Source organism: Amblyomma mixtum, chromosome 6, assembly GCF_055824585.1.
Source record: "Amblyomma mixtum isolate Tamu chromosome 6, ASM5582458v1, whole genome shotgun sequence".
Classification (NCBI taxonomy): domain Eukaryota; kingdom Metazoa; phylum Arthropoda; class Arachnida; order Ixodida; family Ixodidae; genus Amblyomma; species Amblyomma mixtum.
This window is the reverse complement of record NC_143017.1, coordinates 21,814,729-21,838,443: the sequence shown is the minus strand read 5'-3', so window position 1 is coordinate 21,838,443 and position 23,715 is coordinate 21,814,729. Positions and strand designations below refer to the sequence as shown.

General features: G+C 46.2%; 1 protein-coding gene across 1 annotated transcript; it reads right to left on the bottom strand.

The window, feature by feature from the left end:
* Nucleotides 1-249: 249 nt before the first annotated feature.
* Nucleotides 250-23,322, bottom strand: LOC149338404 (putative defense protein). The gene is made up of 4 exons (XM_089550313.1): nucleotides 23,233-23,322; nucleotides 5,993-6,223; nucleotides 3,745-3,958; nucleotides 250-338 (listed from the first exon to the last, which is right to left on the bottom strand). Exons 2-4 carry the CDS (start codon nucleotides 6,201-6,203, stop codon nucleotides 275-277), a joined length of 489 nt encoding a protein of 162 aa, XP_089406439.1. The 5' UTR covers nucleotides 6,204-6,223; nucleotides 23,233-23,322; the 3' UTR covers nucleotides 250-274.
* Nucleotides 23,323-23,715: the final 393 nt, after the last annotated feature.

Below are 23,715 nucleotides of genomic sequence, written 5' to 3'. Positions count from 1 at the left end.
TTTGGTGCGTTATTTCTTCCGCATAAGAAAGTTTCAATGTTGTGTTGTTTAGTCGTTTCGTCTCGGCAAGAGGGGATTTAACTTATTCCTTCCCTGTTATGCCCTTCCCCAAACAACAACGCCCCACAAAGCTAAATTTTAAGATGTTTTCTTGGGGATATACTTTGTATGTTATGCTTTCTATCGTTCAAGGTTATGCGGCGGAATAAAAATATTCTTTGTACAATTGATTTCTTAGAAGTTTATTGTGCTCTACATTCCAGTGCTTGGAGAGTTAACTCTTGGTCTTGCTCATCACGTCCCGGTAGATTAAGCGGTAGTTCTGGACAACGGTGGCCCTGAAAAAGCCAGAAAAAAAAAACAGAAAAAGGCTGAATAGTGTTAAAGGCTTCCGACAAAAGAAACGCCCACGCTTCCCGCAGCCTCCACAAGGAGAACTTACAAGGGCAACTGGAGCACCCATCTCGATCACACCCTCTAAAGGGACACTGGAGACAAATTCAAGTTGGCCTCTATCGATAGACTGCCGCGTTCTAATGACACAGTTGATATTTTCAGTGACAATGGAGCTCCTATGAGGTAGAAAGAGCCAAATATGAAATTCAGATACCGTAAACACCGGTTGTTTTTGATGGCAAACTGCGGGCAGTTTTTTTTGTGTGTGCATGCACAGGTAACCGAGGTTAGAATACCCTACCATTCACTACGATACAATGATCGCAAAGTTATTTCTTTTTCCTGACTTCTCAAGTGTAAACGACGAAGAGGGAAAATTTTTTAATCGATTTTTCGCTCCAGAAATCGGCATCTGAGAGCAAAGACGGAAGCAGTTACAGCCGCAGCACAGCTGTGGAATGACCAGAAAAAAAGTTACGATTTCGGACACTGCTTGCAGCGTTCTATCTTGGTCTTACTTTATTTCAAGATATGCAGGAAATAGCCAAATATTAGCAATATTGTTGTTCTTAGTAATAGTAAGCAACAGAGTTAGGGAACGCTGGGCTCTTTCGGTTTAAAGTGACAGAGACCCACGTGCACCCCAGGTAGACTTTAAAAAAAATCTTTTCTTCCTGTCGCAGGTGGCAAAGGGTAATAAGTATGCGAGTACATCAATAACGGCACATGCGGGACGATTCGTCGTTCGGTCCTGAGCATGTGTCTTGTCCTTGCCCTCAGCCGGATAACCTGCGTACTCATACGCGATGTGTGCAGGTGGCGCATTGTCCACCAATGGGGTGGGTAGTTAACGCATTTACTCACTCCTAATTTCCTCAGCAATCTTTTTTCTCCGAGCGCGAAGTACAAGTGAGTTCTCACTTATCGCAGAAAAAGTGGACTCGCCTCCGGTGACATTTACAGGTTTCTTAAAAGGACCCTCACCGCCTTCTGGTCGAAAACTTGTTATACTCGTTGTCAGGCATAATCATTTAAACACACAGCCCTAAAAGTATTTCAAAAGACTCGCTAAATGAAGAGCTCCAGCCGTCACAATCAAGCGATTTCCTTACGCTTCCCTGTAGCGTGCCCTCTTGGTGTCGGTATCGCTCACCCGTGCCGGCGACAAACCGCCGCAAGAGAAACTCCTCTTTTATCCTGTGCTCCAAGTGGGAGGCGCGGCATACATCAGAAGCTTACCGTCATCGCCCCTCTTTGTTCTTACTTTTTAACTCTCAACATCGCGGTATGCGTGAAACACGATAACCAGTATTAGAGGTCGGAGGCACGAGAACGCGCCAGCAGCACTTACGAGGAAAAAACGCAGGAGGAATTAACAGAGTGGTTTGTTGGGCGAGTTGGTTTACCATATTGAAATATACCTGCGCTTAAAAGACACGGACTGAAAGATAGAGACACACACACTCAGCGCCGGACTTACAACTGAATTTTTATTTATTCAGGAAACACTGCTCTTTATACACACCAGCAGCTGATAAAAATGGAAGATGGTAACACCCGGATGATTGCTTCCGTTCAGCTCTGCACATTCGAAATTAGTGAAGAGGGCAATCGTGAAGTTATGTTTTCAAAATGCGTTGAAGAAATCTTGCCCAGAATTAGTCAAAGAAAGTTTTGAGCAGCAGGTGGTGAGGCTAAAGGAAGCAGGTTATCCGGATCAGGTTTTGGTGTCGGTGGCAAAAAGCCTGCTCAGGAAATTTGGCAAAAAGGGTACGGTGCCTAGCAAGGAGGGAGAAAAACAAAAGGAGAAAACGGCGGTGATTCCGTACATTGATGGGGTGTCCCATAATCTTAAAAGAATTGCTTCGAAAGTAAAAACTAGGGTCGTTTTTTCAACCCCGGACAAATTGGAAAACTTATGCAAAATAGTAACGTACTCAGAAAGAAAAGCTAAGGGGTGTAAAAAGAAACACCAAGTCCCCATGGTCGCATGCGCAGAAGGAGTGGTATACAGGTTGCCGCTGACATGTGGCAAAGCATACGTAGGCCAAACGGGGCGATGTTTGAATGAGTGACTCCGTGAACATCGGAAGAACATGGAACGGAAAGGCGATGGGAATTTGGTTGTTCATTGTCAAGAGTGTAAATGTGTACCTTCCTATAACGAGACGAAGATAGTAAGTAGGAACCGTGACCAAACGGCGCGTGAAATAATTGAAGCCATGAGCATAGCGGACAGTGGGGTTGCATGCGTGAGTAGCACGTCCCTTTCACTACTATCAAAGGAAAGGGCATTTTTGCAAAAAGGAAGGTAGGACTGGACATGTGACGAGACAGTTTGTCCATTTTTATCATCTGGGTGTTACCATCTTCCATTTTTATCAGCTGCTGGTGTGTATAAAGAGCAGTGTTTCCCGAATAAAAATTCAGTTGTAAGTCCACCGCTGAGTGTGTGTGTCTCTATCTTTCAGTCCGTGTCTTTTAAGCGCAGATATATTTTAAGAGGAATTAACGAACGAGGGGAAAAAAAGCAATGGCAGAACCGTACCTGTACCACGCCGTGACATAAATGAAGCTCGGTAAGGAAGTAAAAAAATTGGCACTGGCTTAGCTGTGGTTAAGCCTGGATATACAAGCGAAAAGGTTCAGTTACGCTAGGTTTGACGTCATGGTTGTCGCAGTTGGCGCACAATGCACTGGGAGCACCACGATAACGGTGGAGGCGTTCGGCTGTCCACAGACTGCCAGTACGGAGGCAGAGGGGGAGACGCGCGTGTAGTGAATACGGTGCTGTCTTAGAAGGTTGCTTTAGAGACATGTACTGGGGGGTCCATTCCTTTCGGGTGCGCACCAAGATATGAGACACAAGCATTTCCTTCCCTTGAAACCAATTTTCATGTCATTTCATTTTCTTTAAGGCCCTTACGGCGCGGTTCGGGTGTCACCATAATATCAGAGTTTCCTGGCGCGCTGTTTGTCTTTTATTTGTTTTTTTTATTTCTGATATTTTATTTCTTTCATTTCTTTTTCTTCTCGTTTCTGTGCTGATTTTTATTCTTTTTTTTATTATTACGGAGTCGGCGGCCACCTGCGTTGCGCGTGATGTCGCTCGGATTCGCGCAAGCGCAGAAGTGGCAAATCTGGCCTCCGGCTCACGCGAAGCGCGGTGTTGACGAGTCTAGTGAAGCTTTTCGCTTCAATATATCCCTTTTTTGTGCGCCAAGACGAACTGAGCAACGAAAAAGAGCGAGAGCAACTAGCAGACGTCCAGACTTCTTCTCATTGTCAAAAGTAAGAGAGCCTTGACTGAAACAGACGTTCTCCTGACAGCAGTTTGAGCGAACTCACTTGAAGTGCACTTCTCCAGCCATGCTGGCGGGGGCTTTCCACCGCATGTTCACGGTCGTCTTCGGTTTCTTGTTCACGTGCGTGACGGCAGAGCAGCCTCGCCCGAGGGACTTGTAAACTGCACCGCGTTCAAACTGGCCCACTGGGTTGCCGTGCACATCGAGAGCTTTCACCATGAAGCCCATGAAGTTCGTGCCTTCTGAGTACAGGGTCACTGCACGGCACACAAGAACGGCAAAAGGGAAGTCGGTTTTCTCAGACTCTCGGTGAGCATCCGACTCACTAATGTTCAATACTGGATAATTTGTATCTCGGTGGATTAATGCCAGTTTGCTCATTACGGCAACCATGAGAACTACAAGACAGCGTCAACATGCGCCCGTTTAGTAATGGTATTTCAATGACAATGCATTGCTTGTTTTTTGGTTTCAGAGAAGTGCGAAATTGATGAACTGGTATAGAATTCGAAACGTGGGGACCACATTAGCTGTTTCGACCTCTGTGGAACTGCTGTTGAGAAAAAGAATGAGAATTGAAATAAAAAGCGCAGTGAAGCAAAGCCTGACATTCCGTGCATTCTGTAAGGCGTAGTGGGTGACGATGCCTAAGCAACAGTGCAAGAGATAGAATGACAGGCCCACTAACCGCAAGCACGTAACGGAAAGATCGAAAAGAAAAATGTGCCGGCTTGGTGTTTGAGCATGTTTAAGCTTTTGTTTATCATGAAGCCTTGAAGTTTATTTCAAGTAGTAAGTGGCACCGGTTTGGTAGAATACATCTAGGGAGTTAAACAGTCAATCAGGCGCTGTGGTTTGAGCTGAAGTATTAAAAATGGCTTAAAAACACTTCGACTATAGAGACCATTTGGTCTTTGATCAATGAACTGCGTTTACTTTCAAGATTAGAGAAAATTTAAACGGCAAGCACAGAAAAATACATGAAAATGAAAATGCTAGAAAGAAATACATAAAACCTAAACATCAACACCAAGAAAGAATAGAAGAGCGCAAAGAAAGTAGAAAAATAATCTACGGACGATCAAATATGTACTCAGAAAAATATTGCTTAGCAGTGTTGGACGAACTACAGTCCGTTCACCTTTCTCTCCCGCTCAACTCAACTCAAACCTTGCGCCGCTTACAATTCGTCCCACAAGACATCATCGTGCACATTCTTTAACTTCATATCAAGCTAAAATTAATGCCTTTCAGTATTCCTTTTACCCACGTACAATTCGGGAATGGAACAAGCTGCCTTCTGATGTCGTCATGTCTATTGACTCTATTGACAAATTGTTGGCGTCTACCTCATAGTCATGTTTTGCATTTATGTATGTTTTCTTGAAAAAGTTTAACATGTCTCATTGTGTTTTGCTAACGTATGTTTCGCGCGATGAATTTGTATTCACAATGTTGTATTCTTTTCGCCCCTCCTGCTAGGGCCCACTTAGGGCCTGCAGCATTTGTTAAAAAAAAAGTACCAGAGCACCGATGGCACTCCTTCAGCTCCTAATCTCTGTGAGGTAAGCAAAACCCTAGTCCTCACCTATCGATGCCTTTTGATCTTTAGGGTTGCCGTAAAAGCTCCACTATACGGCTGAGAAATAAACTTCGTTGCCTGGTAACTTTTGGCTAAGACAATAGTTCTGAATTAAGATGTTAGAGAAAGTTCCTATGCAGACAGACTATATGAAGCAGCTTTCGCAGCATTACTTCGCACGGGGACCATTGGCTGGCGTTGAAAGTGGCCATATATGGTTTGAAATGCGTGGTGTGACTCCAACAGATGTCACTACTGCTCTAGCTGCTCATTCATTGCGTATTTTGCCCTTTCCGCGTTTATAATCGCGGTAACGCGATTTTCACTTCTTGCACGACTTACCAACAGGAATTATATCGGCATTTCAGCTAGTTGGTACAGCATCTTTTAGAAACTACGCAAAAAGACAACGCAGTAAAAAAGACAAGAAAACACAAGCGCTTTCATCGTCTGTCCTGTTTTATCCAATTTACTAACAGGACTTTCGTCCGTGAGATTTTACTCTTCAAGAGACAATTGGGGCTGTTTGCTCTCTTTCAAGCGAATGCAAGTTGTGGCCCGTATGCTGTTTCTACAGTGACATTCTGACTTTCGAACAGCGTACCCTGCTGAAGAGCAAAGAACGCTCGCAGCAATTGCATCTGAACATTGCTGATGGTTAACTAAGACTGCTCGAACTGTAACCGAGGAAAAGCCTTTTGTCAAGTACCCATTATGACGTCGTTAGGCTGGAACGCCACGTTCTCTTGGACCAGATGGTAAGGGGAGTCACTCCCGTTGAGTTGTTTGGACCCCTTGTGTGAAGGAAGCATGTCGCGACAGGCGAATGCAGGGGCGCCGCTCGGATATGCCAGGCACACGCGCAGCGTTGACAGGATCAGCGACAGAGCTGTGATCCAGCACGTTCCGTTCCACGCCATGCTCACCTGTGTCCCCTTGTCTGCACAGATAAGTGAAGATATTTACTCCATTGCATGATAAAAACAATCAGCATCTGATGTCAAGGACACATGGGCCAAGCCATTTGTTAGCAAAAATGAATAGCCCGAACAGGCTCGCTTTTTCTGTGGAATCTATTCGTGTTTTCGCCCGGAAAGGGGGCGGGACAAAAACAATTCTTCTTACGTTCGATTTATTATTCGTGTTGTTCAGCCTTCGTCATTGGCTCTGTCGCTCGCTGCGCTCTCGCTTCAGCTGGAATCTGCTAGTACGCGCCGCGGAAAATTCGGCAGGAAAATAATCACGAAAAACAAATTGTTGCAAACATTGTAGTCTGTGGTTACTGAGAAAAAATGCAAGCCTTTTACCCTTCTTGATTTTGTAACAAAATCCGGCGCATGTTCCGAAAATTGGCCCTGCTCGGAAATGATCTCCCCAGCTAGTGCCTTTAGAAAAGTGGAGGAAGAAATCCCGGAGAGCACCTAACCGTCGCCACCACGCTTGCCGGCGTGGCGCCAAAGAAATCATTTCCGCGGGCGCCATCAATTATTCGAGAGGGTTTGAGTAAATTCTACTAATTTCCGAAGGAGAGGGCGTAGCCTTGAGCGTGGCGAGTGATTCCCTCTCTCCTTCACTCGCGCGCCGGCGGTTGCGTGTCGCAAAAAGGAACTGGAAGTTTCTGGAAGCCGGTCTCCGCGCCTGACGAATGGGGACGTGCGCCCGGCGTGAGAACGAGAAGGAAATTGTATAGTTAATACTTTGTGTTCGCGCTTGCCTTGGCGCGAAGAACGAACAGACGCGGAGCGCGGCTATATATGAATAGCGTTCACGGCTGTCAGCCAGCACGAGCCGCCGTTCTGGCTTCAGAGAAGCGCGCCCGTGGACTTACTGACTCGCCCGCCCACGGACCAGCGAGGCAGCCTGCGCCAGCCTGCGGGCCGGCTTTGTCCTTATCCTTCATTCGCCGCACTGTCCCAGTGCCCGGTAAACAAACTGTGTTGTGTTTGTTTGTTTGTTTGTTTGTTTGTTTGTTTGTTTGTTTGTCTGTTTGTCTCTCTCTTGTATCAGTGCTCTTCAGGCGCAAGACTTTTGTTGTATTATAGCCCCTCTCGAATTTTACTTTGCACGAGTTGCATTTTATTGTAAATCACGTTGTATGTGTTCGTAAGAGTGACTGTAAATTCCTCAGTACCGTCTCTTTGCTGAATAAACTTTGTTCTATTTGTGAACCTTTGGCTCTGACCCATTCTCTGGATGGCGAACGGCGATAGCTGGGCACCAAACGACCAAAAAACCTCTTGTCACTTGGTAGCTAGCTTCTGGCTCAGCTTGCCACGCTGAGTCGAGGGCATCTCCTTTGAGACCAAGACCGCTACACCAAATTCTTTAAGGGTGTCTGGGAATGCTCGCAATAAGTTCGCGGAAAGATGACATAATGCTCCTCTCAGAAAATATAAAACAACATAAAAGAAAGAGAAAGGGAGTCCGGACCAGCAACACTTTGCCGGAAATGTTTTGTGGACAGGTTGTAGATCCATTTTATAAATGGGTGTCGTCCAGGCTCCGGTCGTTGAAGTGTAGGAGGCACTGATACACGTGTTCACCAGTCAACAAATCGTGCTTTGTTTCTTGTGAAACTGAATCTCTTTACAAGATACCGTCTTTGGCAAGCGCGCTACACTTCCATATATAAGGCGCCACAAAGCACATGAGACGAGACAGAGTGGCGATACAAAGCACAGCCATAGCATCCGTAGCTCTGCTCAAGCGCAACATCACGGGCCCCGGAATGCCCACTTCTAAAGCGATAGAATTAGAGCTGCCGTCTCACCAAAACCCACCGGACGTCAAGAAACTCTCTGATTGGTCGAAACAGTGGTGACATCAGAAGTGCCACGTATTCTCCCAGGATCAATCCACCAACCAGTGAAGAGCTGAGAGGCTGCGACAGTATCGATATCGATGCACCAAACCTCTCCGCCGGATGTCAGGAATTTTCTTGTTTGTTCGTGACAGCGATGACCTCAGAGGTTTCGTGTTACCTTCAAGGGCAAATCAAAATGCAGGGCAAAATTTGAACATCCATCAATACCGTAGGAGCTGGGAGGCTGGAACAGTATGGATATCGCTACCGGAGAGGTTAAGCACAAAAGTGATATCCGAGTGTCACGTTGACCGATCACGTGATGAATGAATAAAACACTGTATGGCCGTGAATGGGATTCGTATCCACGACGGTGCGAGCAGATCAGCTTCGCTGGCCGCTGTACTAGACCACTACGGCATCGCCGCAGTTTTTTAACGCGACAATGTTAAGGAGGTTGTGTCGCAGAAAAACCGCTGTTCGTGTGTCGAAGCAACAAGAGAACCACCAAATAGAAAGAACTAGTGGAAATACGGAGACTGGAAACCAGTACTTCCAGACTGCAAGGCGAGCACGCACAGAGCACGCTACAAAGCCTCGTTCGTTCGAACTGAATAAAAGTGGACATAGTGAATGCGTTGTGGTCTGTGACTTCGTTAAGTGGCTTTCTGTACTGATGCGTACGTCAGTAATTATCAGTACGCTAATTTTGAAACGGGACCCGATATCAGTCGCGTTCTACTCTGTAGAGCGTTTCAATTGCCTGCCATCAGCTGTGGTAACGCAGCGCCATCTATGTTGTAGATGTGGAAGTAAATGCGAATAACTTGCGCTGTGGTACGAGGGGTGGTCTTATGACCGTGTTCAGTTTTAGTTTGGATTTTGAAGTTCAACGTTCCAAACCTACTCAGGCTGTGAGTGGAGCCGTAGTAGAGGGCTTAGGCAATTGCGAAGACGTGAGGTTCTTTTAACGTGCGCTGACACCACACCGGGGTTGTGGATTTGAAATTGGAAGATCGGTAGACAAGACCTTTGAAGACCTGCACTGGTCTGAACGCGGAGCCCGGTCATAACAAGACGGTTTCGCCCCGGCGGGTGGCAGCGTAGGTGCAACCCTTCGAGACTTCTTTGAGTGTTAGACGGGCTGGCAGCGGTGACCGGATCTATGTGCGTCATGTTTTGTGCGGATGCCAACCACTGCGATGTCATGGAACCCATACTTGCCAAGCGCCTGTGATATGTACGCGTGTGTGTGCTGTTGTGGTCAACGTATGCGACGCCAGCGGAGGCGCAGACCTCCATTACGGCCTCTCTTTCTGTTTTTTCTCTTTCACTTCAAACTTTCTCCCTTCCCTCACATCGTGGTTGACGTGTGCACCGATGTGGGAGACAGTTACTGCGCCGTTCCTTTCTTCTAAAACCACAACGGAGACGCTGAACGGCGAATTGAGGGAGCAGGGTCACTGCTACCTGTTTGCGATCTCCTCGGGTGCCGGATGGGCTGCCTTGAGGAGACCTCCTAGCGACTCCGAGCGAATTTTTCAACGGGCAAGGTGTCGCGCCGAACGGGTGTGACGCCTGGACTCCGTGGAAGCACTTCCCTGGACTCCCTGGCAGAGCTGAAACGCGCTCTCCCGTTCCGCTCTTAAAGGCGAAGCCTAAGTGTCCTCCAATATTTTTCTTTATTGCGTTGAAACAATAGAGCAGCAAGTGGGCTAATCGGCCCAAGCTCATGACTGAATATCTGTTACTGCGCACAACAAAGCCACGGACTAAACACGTACTCTTCCTTACGTCCTTAGTCTGTGTCTTTGTTGTGCGCAGCAGCGGTTTATTCAGTTATGTGCATGGAAGCACAAAAACACTGACAGGCTCCTTGGTTTCCTTAACCAGGCTGCATCCCGCGAACCCGTCATACACAGTCACACCAGCGTCCTGCCGTCGCTGCACCCGCACATCAAAATTCGTGGAGACACACATGCACTGACTCAAGGCAGCCGGACTGCTGCTCGATCTTGATCAGCATATACCTCCACCCTAAGGCCCACTGCTCTCTGAACAGATACTTCGATGAACGTAGCGATTTAGCGTGGCGATCTATCACGCGGATCTTCCACAAGCTGAGCAGTCTGCCAGGAAATAAGTTCATCGCGAGGAGAGACCGCATACGTATTCTAAGGAAAAACGTACAGTGAGGAAATGTAGTGCGTCAGCAACTTGCACAAGAAACGCCCACAAAGTCCCTTCAAGGCTATGACCAGTGGGCGCAAAGAGAATAGGCAAATGGGCCCTTAGGTGTCTGTTAAGCACAGGCACGATGAAGGAATCGTTTACTGTTTTCAAAAATAAAGACCTTGAAACAAGCTGATGAACAAACAAGCGTTATGACCAGCTTCACCAGACTCCTGACGGAGAAACAAATTTCCTCCACACAAAAGTCACAAAAATTATATGGATCGCCTGTACTTATTCGTTGCACAATGCAACAATCGCGTTTTGTAGATAAGGTCCGAAACCAAGATGACATTCCATACGTGTGCTCGTGCAACAGAGATAACTCCCTACCCGCAGCCTAACACCCCCCGTGTTTAACAGCCCGATTCTCGCGCTCTGCTTTGGAAGGCGGATTGTTTCAGAAGGTTCGTGTCCTTTCCATCTCTTCACAATCAGTAAATATCCTGTCTTGAAATATGTTAATGTTTTTCGAGCGATAGCTCTTAGCTCGTTCTTCACTTTCGCGCCGACAGCGACAGACCTGGGCACCACGCCAAGATACCGTACACTATAGTCTGAATCCAGTCAAGAAGATGCTACTTTTCCCAGAAAAATGACCTCCTTCCAGCCAATGGCGTCGGTCGGTACTCATGAACTCTCTTGAGCGAGTAGCGTGGCTATGTATGGAGAAGTTGACAATGCCGGGAGCGGACTATCCCTTTGGTGTGCCATTCCCTGCATTGTCACGCTAGCAGGTTCATGAGAAGGGGCCGTCGCCATTGGCTGGGAGGAGGTCCTTTGTCGGGAATAAGCCACTTTCTTCTTGACTTATATCAAACTATAGGTAATAACACGGTGTGTAACCGCATCGATCGCTCGACGAACTTGGCAGAGCGCGAGGACGCTGCTGCGGCCGTCTGCTGCAGCTTAAGAAAGCCAGTTTGAGGGTCACGGTTCACAAGACGATGCGGTTTTGGAGTAGACGTACCCAACTATTAGAGAAGAAAGAACTAGTTTTGTCCAGAGCACTATACAGAATCTTCGCTTTTGAACCACACCTAACGCGCAAGCGTTCACGTTATACGCTTGCAACCGTCCGGTGGGTCCTTTAGTGTGGCAGCATTAGGAAAGTTATGAAGGAGAAAACTGTACGGTGGTGTCGGCGACGGCGTCTGTATGAAGCATGCACGTGGCAATCATGGTAGCTGGCATTTAGCGGATTTCCCTCTCTCCACTTTTCATCTGCCTACCGTCCTCATCCCTTCTCCCCCTCCTTCTGTCCACTTGTCGGGGAGATGAAGCAGACGTCGGACGGAGAATGACTCAGAAAGAATGAAAACGACTAAGAAGGAAATGACTCGGACAACAGCAGGCCTACGTGCAGAATAGCCAGCCTCATCAAGTACTATCTATGCAAAAATGTGGCTTACGCGAGCTCTTACTTCTCGCAGTACTCAGAAGAGCACCCGGGGTATAGCAAACCCAAACGTTAACTGTGTTTGAAAGAGACCCCTGCCTGTGCAGTGGCGCATCGTTAAAACTGCTGCGTCGGAATTGGTATGAGGATTCACCGTGACCTACGAATGCTACATAATCTGAGTAGTTGCGTAGTCGGAAATGGAACATAATCAGAATTGGAATATATTGCCGAGCGAGAGAAGAATGCTATCGGATTTCCACCGCACAAATCCAAGTGATCTTCACAAAATTTTTAGTTTGTTTCATTTCCCGAGATCATTTTCCGGTTAGATCCCCCTCAACTACTACGGCAGCCGCAATATTACTAACATGCATCGTGAAGCTCATCGAGTTTATGTATGTACATGTCTAGTCATGGAGTCCGTGAATTATGCCTGGAACGCGATCGAATCGAAGGCCCCAAGCGGAGGAAGGCCGAGTATGGATCAGAGGGCAGAAACATCAAAATGGGTACTGAAGACACAAAACTACGCAGGAAACAGGACACAGAAAAGAAGCAGACAGGACGAGCGTAGTCCTGTGTCCTGTTTCCTGCGTAGTTTTGTGTCTTCAGTATGTCTTACCAACTAGCCTCTCATCACACACTTCTAGAATCAAAATGGGACTCTAAACCACACTAACCAGGCGGTCGCCTTTGAAACGTCTAAATAGGCCTGCCACTGCAGACCTCTCGACCACCAAGGCCAATCAGCTTTCGCTAAATAATACAAGCCGGTAAGATTTGCTGTAGTAATTTTTTTTCCACTGAGTCGGCCGTATTTCCAGAGATGCGTGTTCTGTTAGGTAAGGCTATACGACTGCTGTAGCCGCAGAAAAAGACAACTAGTACGGATGTTGGGGTGATCTATTATCATTTAATTTGGTTTCCTTTCTTCTCATCTATCGTCGGCAGGTCATGCGGGTCATGCGGGGGTTCACCTGGGGGATGAAGTCACGCTAGCCCCATCAAAAACATGACCAAACCAGCCCATTCTATTACCTTAAGTGACTATCGTTTATCTGCGTTCCACAGTACATGCGCAAAACATAACTGACGGCCAACGCCCTTCCCAAGCACTGCGTTCGCCCCACCCATGCCCATTTCCCATTCACAGTTTCAACTAGGATATCACTGACTCGCGTTTGTTTCTTAAACCCACTCTGGCCCTCGCCTGCTTCTTAACATTCAACCTATCAATTTCCCTTCCATCCTTCGATGTGCTGCTCACAAATCCTTTTCAAGCGTTTCATTAGTCTCAAAGTTTTTCATGACGGCAGTATTGCCAAGATACAACTTTCACGTACTTCTCTCTTCAGGGCACTTTATCCTATCATGAGGCGAATATTACAGGCACAACACAAGCATCAATTCTTTGTGCGCTCTTTTTCTCACAATATTCTCGTAAGTATTCGTTTCATTATACCTGCTTACTTTGTGCTGGCGACAAAGCACTGATAACTGACATGTTTAGACGAGTTATGATAAAAAAAAAAGGAAGGCGAAGACAAAGCGAAAACATGAGCGTAGGATGAAGACTTCGCTCATTCTATCTTAGCCGAATCGAACATTCATACTCTGTTCGGCCATTAAACGCACTTTCGAAGCAAGCGGCGTTATCTCTGTCGTCTGTATATCCTTGCCAGCTAGCGTCAAGCAGCCGCTGATAAAAACTTTGTGATAAGGCGTATCGTTTCTGCACCTTACAGACGGCCCTTATCGAGCTTTCGGGCTGTGGTACGCCCTGCACACAATTGCATAGCCGCACAAGAGCTGGAACATGGCGAGGACGCGCTATATAGCTGCGACTACAATGACGTAGTCGCAGTGCGCTAAACAAGCAGCCGAAAAAATACTTTGTCGGTAGATGGAAAACAACGTTATTGGATCTAATTAACGCCGTGGGCTGAACCGTAAATTAGCTCGAGACGAAAGCGGGAATGCCGAATGAGGTTCTTCGGCTGCACGGTGCACGTGAGAGCCCAGCGCACGGACGCGTCTTTCGCCGGAACCGTCGGCAACCGCCAGCGCTTCGCAGCGTAGGCCGCGCTAAGACGCCCGGAGCTGCTGTCTGAGCTTGCGCCGGTGTCTGAAACATTTAGGGCCGGCTCCGATGCATTATTTAATCTATGGCACGGGCACGCGTCGCCACTCTGCTGGCTCTAAAGGGCGTCTGGTCGGATTTCGGCTGTTACTGTGGCTCAGGCACGCTGCTTGGCGGCACCCGCAACACGATTACGGGCGCTGAAAATGCATGCAATCTGGGACACCGTGTATGTCATTGCGGTAGCCTGGACACAGGGTTGTACGCAGTGGCTGAAGCTGAAAATCTGTGCGCATATTTCTTGTTTTCTTTTCAAAATTACTTCACGTTTCCGCCTCAAAGTTTCTGCCTTGAAGTTAGGGATGTAGAATTTCCGTAAACTTGGGATGTTGGAAGAAAACATGCAAGGAAAGAGTTTTACCAAAAATATTGCAATCATGGGGAAAATACTCGAAACAAAAATCTCCGTAAAATTATTTGCCAGTTAGGGACGAAGTTTGAAAACAACGTATCTCAATGAATTCTTGTTCTAATTTATTCAATGCTGCCTGCTGCTTTGCCTTCCAAAGGAAGGTCGTTTCCTTTCGTGCGGTGTCGGTGGGAGATACCCTTGTAATCACAGTCACGGCGAGAACAAGAATGAACGCGTTACTCAAACCTGCAGGTACCAGCGGTGGCCACCGTACAAAGCGGCGCTTCAGGGACTTCTGGCTACCGTGGCCCCAAAGCCCCGTGCAACTAAATGCTAACATCTGGGAGTGCACTGTCGAAATATGGCAGCACGAAAGATAGGAACGGAACTTACAAACAAGGCAATCGTTCTGGTGAAGGAATTGCTCCAAAGTTCCAGAACAAATATGACGAGGCACTGCCTTTATTGATCTCCCCAAGTGTCGCAGCTTTGTTCCTTAGAACAGATACAAGATGGAAGCCCTGGTGCTTTGAAGGCTGACAATCTTAAGGTATCATGGCATTCACTTGGCAGTTGACTAATCGTGGCCAGTTATGACAGCTATGTAGATTAGCTAAGCTTATACATGTACCATACGCCTTGCATCTTCGCTTAATCATCCCCTGATGCGGGACCAAAGTGCACGGAGTTAGAGTGAAGAATGTTGTTTCATACGTCGGGGGTAATTCTTTACAGTAACGTGGATACTTATGATCACAAGAAAATTGTATACCATATATCTACAGAAATTATAAAGAATATTGTAGGGCATGTGACTGATAATGAGTTTGCTTTATAGTTGAGTAATTTGAGTAACTTGGTTTAGTTTCAGGGGTTCAACATCCCAAACCGATTCAGGCTATGAGGGACGCAGTAGTGAAGGCTCCTGTAAACTCGCCCAGCTGGGGTTCTTTAACATGCACTGACATCGCACAGTACACAGGTCTCTAGTATTTCGCCTACATCCAAATTCAAACGCCGCGGCTGGGATCGAATCCACGTCTTTCAGGTCAGCAACCAAGCGCAATAACCACTCAGCCACCGCGGCGGCTCGAGGACCTTGAGAGATGCATATGGGTGGTCCTAAACCGGCATTATTCCTTGTCAAATCGATGGGTTTCGGCTCCGACGCACTTGCATTTGTCTGCAGTCATAAACTTAGTGACGCTGCAAGAAGCTAAGATTGCGAAAGGTGTGATCAGGTGCATAAAGAACAATCATGTACTGTATGTTCACTTTACCATTCTGGAAACTGTTCTCTGAGGCAACTGCTCTCTTTTTTTGTGTAGATCACCCCATGTTTGAGAGTTTCCGGTTATGAATTGGTCTGTAAGTGAAAAGCCGAAGTGTCATAGCAATGCCTGCTGCGAAAAAGAAGGCGTTTTTTGTTTGAGCCTGTAAATCTTTCTATGCAAAGATAAGCGGCAGAAAGGCAATATGCAAGGGTGGAAGAGCGGGCTAGTTGGTAGCTCATCTTGGGGAAAAACAGAGCGCACTGCTCAGACAAGGACGAAGAATGAAAAGACGATACAGTGGTGACTTCAACTGATTATTTTATTGTGGAGCGACATATATTATATTTTCGAAAAGTGGGCAAGAAAGCAGCTGTTACCCATGTCTTCCCGGCCACTTTCCGAATATACATGTATATATATATGTCGCTCTACAATAAAATAATCAGTTGAAGTCAGCGCTGTATCGTCTTGTCTTTCTTAGTCCTTGTCTTAGGAGTGTGCTGTGTTTTTCCCCAAGAAGAAAGGTAATAGCAGCTGACTTAAATTTCAAGGTTTATCATTTTTATCGCACTAAAGTCGCTATCTCATGCAGAAAGAAACCGCTCAACATTTCAAGTATCTTCATTGGGCCACGTCGGGTAGAGTTGTAAGCATCAAGGCAGGTTAAGAGAATAGAGCAGGCAAATGCTTCCTGTCGTAGTCGTTTAAGCCTCTCCTATTAACTTACAACTAAGCCAGCCGTAATTTTCAAACATGAGCGTAAAATAAAATGAAGCGAACCTTTTCGCGTGTTTTTGACAGAGCCATCTATGACCCTGTGTATTAATGACCATATCAGAATATGGCCAGTTTGTTCCAACCTTCCGTACCTCGCGAAAAAAAAACTACAACCTCTTTTCCGCAATGTTTTCAGTTTTTGTCCGAGCCCTCCCATCCTTACCGGTCGGGGAGAACAAGCAGAAATCTGGAAGCGAAAGGAGAAGCTTGAACTTGAATTGAGGGCAGCAAACTGAGGCTATGGAAAGAAAAATGATAGGTTTGGCTTGAAGAGACACGAAGAGGGTAGAGTGAGTCAGAGAAAATTTACGAGTTAATTATGTCCTTACTGATATCAACATTCTGCTTGAGCCGGGCCTGTAATACAAAGGGAAGAATATCGATGGTCCCTTGGTGTAACAGAGTGGATTGTAAGAAAAAGATGCCGTCGCAGGGAACGGCAGAAAGCAAGGTGGGCAAATTAGATAAAGAAGTTTTCAAAGATGAGTGACCATAGCTGGAGCAGGACATGGTTAATTGGAGGTGAATGGGAGACGCCTTTGACCTGCAGTTTAATGATGGTCATGATGGTCGTATCTTTAAATGCGTACGTCAGGATCCAAAGTCTCTGAACCCCCTTCAAGTTCCGAAATCGTGCTACACTGGTGTCGCGATTGACTGCACCGTTCTCGACACCAGGAGTGCATCGCTTGGCTTTATGCAACACGGCATGGTTCAGAAATTTGATGGGTGGCGGGGAGGGGGGGGGGATAAAGTGACTTCTAGCCCTAGCTGTACGTATAGAGACAACAGCCTGTTTGACAAAGAGGACAAAATGTAACTATATGCGAGCTGTAAAAGCGGCTATGCTAGGAAACAAGGTAATTTGTATGTTGTCGAGATAATGAATGACGGGTGGTGAGAAAAACTTTACTTCCTCCACAGCCGGAAACAGATCAGAGAAGTGAATAGTGGTACAGTCCCCCAGCTGACCATGTTGCAGGGGTCTAAGCATAGGAAGTTGCTGATGTACCTTATAATCATGAGGACACCAGATACAAGAAAGAGCAGAAGGAATGCAACACAGAAGACAACAGGGGCTTCAGGTTGTTCAAGCTGCGTTTCTTTGAACCGAAGAATTCTTTGAAGTGGAAAATCGTCTACAGAATGAGAAGACGAGCGGGAGTGATGGGCAAGAAGCGCGTGTATTCAGCCGCTCTATGAATTCCCGTGAGAAGCATCAAGGAGCACCTGAGAAGACAAAGAAAACTGCTGATGTGGTGGTCGGCTCACGCACGAATAAGGGTGCGTTCTAATTCTCCAGTCGTCCGCCAAGACGTCTAGTGTGACGTCTAGGAAGCTGTCTACATGTCTACATATTGGAACGTGTCTACTTCAAACGCAGCCTTGCGGCATACAAACTGATCTAACATTTGCGAATAGTTGCACTCCTATGTTCTTAAACAATCTTAATAACACAAGTTAAAAACGCGCACATAGTAGTTTGCTAGTTCTTATTTTTTTCTGCAATAATGGAGCGTTCATCGCTACCGCTTCAGCAGACGATTTCACCTGCATAGCAGACGATCTCACCCGCACGATTTCCTCTCACGCGATTCACACATATAATCGTAGGTCCACAAAGACTGCTTTATTTTCCGCCAGTTCTTATAAAAATCAACTTAACAGAATGACTCGCACTTGAAAGATGGTGCGTCTCCGGGCTCCAGTGCACGCCAAGAGCACGGCTCGCTCAGCTCTGACTGTACCAACTGCTCCACCATCTCTAGACAGGAAGTTAGCCTGCATCGATGTGGACTTCGGCGAAGCAGTCTTCATGGACGGCTTCGTGAAAAATGGAACGCGTCTCAAAATGGCGGCTGTCCGGCAAGACGCCTAAGTAGACGTCTACTCGGGAGTAATGGAACGCACCCTAAAAGAACACCTTGGCTCGAGAAGGCTTGATACCACACAGGCAACAGCCGACGTGCAGCTCTACACGAAGGTGAATGAGAGAGCAAGGAGGAAGTAGCGCAAGCGAGATCCAAGGCGTGCTAAACAATGTTTTGGGACATGGGAAGAAGTCTAGTTTCTAAGAGAATACACACATTGACGCGAAATCGTGATAGAAGAAAGGAATCAACAATAAAAAACAAATGAAGGCACCAAACATGTTTCTGCATAAAAACCCAGAGCAAATTAAAACCAGGTGTAAGCAGTATTTTATAGGCTGCAGGGCATGCGAGGACCTAGGAAAGCGTAGAAGCAAAGCTGGAGACCTGAAGGAAAGCTTTGCATGAGCATAGTTTGCGAGTTGGCAGAACTGATACAGACAGAATTCATGTACAGGGGTAGTCAAAAAATCCCAGGCCGCTCCGAACAGCCGCGGAGCGGCTGCTCTCCGCTATCGGGGCGCTGTTATCGCACGCGTGTCTCGCCGCGCTCGGGTTGCGAGGGTATCCGCTGAGAGGAGGTGACGCTCCCTCTCTCTCTCGCGCTCCATGATAACAAAGCAGTGAAAAAGATAGTGAGGCGCGCGCCTTCACGCCTTCGCTGTTCGAGATTTCCGCACTCGGCTGCGGTGCAGCGCGTCGCGGAGCAGACGACCTTTTGCGCAAAGTGACGCGCGCTGGCGGCCGTATTTAAATGGACTTCGCCTGCTTCTCCCAACTTCTCGGCTTCCTGGCATACGATATAATGCATTTACCTTCACCTAAGCTCTGTTGCGATTGAAGATTTTATTTACATATATTTGACGCCAGCGAACATAATTGAATTTTCAGCACCAACTGCCATTTCCATCACAAGACAATTCCATCAGCACGCGGGTAGCACATCCTGGTTCATCATATTTCGTTGCCATCTTGGTTCTATTCTATAATTATAAGTGGTCGCGGACGTTATACGTGTAAATACTGTTCAACAACATTTTTTTACCTCTGAAATGAATTGACGCTATGAACAGCTCGCCGGACGATGGCTGCGGATGGAGTATAGCTACACAGATTTCATGAGCAATTTAGTTCCACTACAGCTGAGCACGCAAGGCCAGATACTGCGTCAACGGCGGAGACAGTCGGCTTACAGTACGAGCTCCACGACAGATACAGCTGGAGTCCGCCGTTGAAGAATAAAAAACTGGAAGTTTGTCAAAGAAACAGCTTATTTTCGTATATGATATTTGGCTAAACATATTAAATTCCTACCATTTCTGCGCTCCTGAATGAAACAGTGAGGACGCAGAATCAAAAAAATTCCCTGACAGGGACACCGCGCGTATATAGTAGAGATGCGTACAAGTGCCCAGACGCGAAATGATTCGCTCTTTTTCCGAAGCCGAACGCAACATCTTTGAACGCAAAGTGGACAGCAGTCCGGCAAGCCAACCACAAACACATCCGAGTACAAGCACATAATCACAGATGCCGACTTTACGCCTATCCAGAGTTGACGAGTATATTGGCGCGTCTAAGAGCAGCGCGGTGCCTGAAATCGAAGGAACGGTGCAAGAATATCTGGCTGAATCTCTACAATTTTGATTGCCCATATATGACGGCATGTCGTGAAACCCACGCGTTGGGCGCTTATATTCTGACATTGTGACAAAATACTCATTCTCGCTACGAATTCGCGAGCGCCGAGGGAGGAGTGCAAGTGCCGGAAACGTAAACCTCTTAGCTGGAGCATACTGCATAGCATTGCATGAAATACTCGCCAAAGCTTCAGCAACACGTGCTAACTCCCCAACACACGACCGACTCTACCTGCTTTACCTGCGCGAAAGCATTAAACCTACTCATTAATACAAGACTCAACATGGCAATAACGGAGCAATAAAAACCCTTGAGAATTTCAGGCAGAGAATGCGTCCTGAAATCGTATTCGAGTGTACTAAATTTCCAGAAAGTTGAACAAGAATGCTTTAAATATAGCACGTCACAACTCAAAGGAGTGCTCAGAGAGCCGCAACAGAGCTTAGGTGAAGGTAAATGCCTTATATCGTATGCCAGGAAGCCGAGAAGTTGGGAGAAGCAGGCGAAGTCCATTTAAATACGGCTGCCAGCGCGCGTCACTTTGCGCAAATGGTCGTCTGCTCCGCGACGCGCTGCAGCGCAGCCGAGTGCGGAAATCTTCAACAGCGAAGGCGTGAAGGCGCGCGCCTCACTGTCTTTTTCACTGCTTTGTTATCATGGAGAGCGAGAGAGAGAGTGAGCGTCACCTCCTCTCAGCGGATACCCTCGCAACCCGAGCGCGGCGAGACACGCGTGCGATAACAGCGCCCCGATAGCGGAGAGCAGCCGCTCCGCGGCTGTTCGGAGCGGCCTGGGATTTTTTGACTACCCCTGTACATCGCTTGAGTTCTAGGAGAACTCAGTCTATACGACATGATAATAAATATAGTAACGCAATTCATGTGGTTTCAGAATTTATGAAGAGAAACGCCAACATAAGCCACCGGTCGAACTCACGCACCTTATAAGAAAGGAAACAAATGGTTCAGGTATCCTTTATGACAAGAAGATCCGTGCTAAGCTGAAGGGCCGAGTGAATAGAACAGTGGCGAAGGCCGCTGTGCTTTAAGGAACGCAAGATATGCGCTCGAAAAAAATGCCGGCTTGAAAAAATAAAAGGACCAGTAAGGACGATAAGCAGTAATAGCATAGCTTGTAGATTGTCCCACAGTCTCGCATCGATGCTGTAGTTTTTAAAATTATTACTGTTACTTTATTTCAAGCATTTTTCCTCGTCTAAATTCACTGCACACTGAAGCACGCAGTTCTTGAGGGCTAACGGCAGTGCTGCGAAGTGACGTACTTACATATTTCCGAAAAAAAAAGTGAGCTTGACACACTAGTGCAAGCTAAAGGAGGGAGGATATACATAACGACTCCAGGCAACGGAAACATACAGATCGGAAATCTGGTCTCCCAATAACAACGAATATATGAAAAACTTGAGGCAGTAAGAAATATATACATTACAAGTGTCCAAGTAATGCAGGTTCAAATTAATCAACAAAAACTCCAGTATCATATGTGCACATGGAAATAGAGAAGCATGGTAAAATACAAAGAAATCTCAATCATCCATAGGTGTCTGCATTTGGCACAATTGATACAATTATAAGTGTCTACTCGAGATCACAGATGAAAGGCAGCAGCTTTTAGACTCTTTTCTGGCTTCCGTCAAGATGGTTATGATGTTCAGATTTAGTGTAATAGCTAGTATGAAACGTAAATAGAAAATTGCAGTGTCTAATTCTTTTACGATGATTGGTATAAATTCTCGGCGTGCAGTGTTATTCGGTTTGGCTCTGCATTTCTTGTTTTTATAACTGAAGTTTTATACTCACATTTGTAGTACCTCTAACAAACAACAATGTAACGGTGCGACTGGTACGCATTGCACATTTGTATTTCATTCAATTATAACTCGTTTGCAAGGTATGCAGCGTACTGCTGTAGGCGATATATTTAGCAATTCGCTGGAGCAGCCAGTTAATCCTATGCCTATTAGTCGAACAACAATCATACATTCTGAAGTCCTAACAGACATGCAGATGGGACTGCCGCTAACTTTCATCTGGCTTTATTTGCTGTCCAGGCTAGAAAACAAATTTAGCATTTGTATTTCATTCAATATATAACTTGTTACCAAGTTATGCGGTGTACTGCTGTAGACTATATTTTTAGCAATTCTCTGAAGCAGCCTGATAATCTTTCTTCGCTTATTTGTTGAGCATTCATATATTCTAAAGTCTTACTTAACAAAACCTGCAGGAAGGACTGCCACTAAATTTAATCATAATTTACATACTGTCCAGGCCAATTATACAGAAGCGACCATACATGCTCAGTATGAACTTTCATAAAAAATTCCTCCTTACGCAAACCTCTCAAGGGATACTAACCCAGTCGTAAAGAGTGACAAAGACATAACGCTGGCGCAATCACTCGCAAAAAGGGAGGAAGAGGAGTGACTGTTTCAGCGATGCGTGTGTGTCACTATAAGACTTAGTGCACCTTTAGCAGAGCTACAGAAATCATCCACCTCCCAAACTTTCTGCCGCCCACTGCAACGCTTGTCTTCCCTTGGAATGCAGTGAGTTACCCTAAAGGACCATCGGTTACACTGCTTGGCATTGCATGCCCTGCCGAAGCCCAATTCTTCTTCTTGATTTCGACTAGGATGTCTTTAACCCGCATTTTCTCCCTGACCAACTTTTCTCTCTTCCTGCCTCTTGACGTTACAACAATCATTTCCCTTGCCTTAGCTCGGTTCATTGTTCTCAATTTAATTTGAACGCTTTTCGCTACCTTTCACATTTTTGCCTCATGGCTGAGTACAACTAAGATATAATTGTTTTATACTTCCCTCTTGAGGAATATGGGTAAAATGCCATCTTTCATTTAGGACTGACTGAGTAGTTATGACTAAATAGAAATGGCTGACATTCTGATTATGGACTGAGCAATCAGCCGGCGTATTCATCTTTGAAGCGACTTCGTTAGCCTTTCATCCGTATTTTTAATATTCAATTTTCCGACGCTTTCGCTTTCTGAGGATAATACAACTGAAAAAGCAGCTGGGTTTCATGTTAATAATGAATAGCAAACTCTAAATAGTTTAATAAAAGTAAAGCAGTTCGCCAAAGCGCACATTCCTAGGAGAATTAATATATTCGGAGCTCATTACACAGAACACAAATTTGTGCCCTAGATTTTTGTCATGCAGCACTGCACAGCACTTAGACCTCTGGCTGTCACATCTTTTTGACTGCCCTATGTGCTCGAGTGATAAAAACCATAGTTCTCGTTTGGTGAAAGGCAAAGCGCTTCTCCCTTAGCGCTTGAATCGTAGGTTCAGATTAGTCTCCGAAAAAGTAATCGTCAAGAGGTATTTCTCTTCTTTTCGGAGCGAATGCATTTCGCGAGTGTCATGCCTCAAAAGAATAAGCTTTGTCGTCAAAAACGCTTTTGTCGCACTAACCTCGTATGGTGTCTCCGAGACTTCTGGTAGCAGCGACGCTCACTCTCCTGTTGAAGTCGCTCTTTCTGCTGCTCTAGCACGAGAGCGAGCACCAAACCATGGCGGAAGTAAACGGCCCTCACTCTATATATACCTTTCACCTTGCACTTCAGAAAGAGCGGTCACGCGCTATCTGTTTACCACACTGAAATGTTCGAATACCTCGCGTAAAAACTGATCTCAGCAAAGATAAGTGAACTTATTTTTGGACTCGTATCGCCCGGTGGAAAATACCGCTTTTCATAACTGCTCGTGCATGGGAACTAGCCATGCTGAGGTTACATACCGCTGTACATACCCAGAGGTAGCGTGAGACGGAAGGTCGCCAGCTATCAATTCTATAAGTGCCCTTTTCCACCTGCATACATCCTCATCATAATCTTTATCAGCATAATCATTTCCACTGCAGGACAAAAGCCTGCACGAAACAAGAACACAATCTTC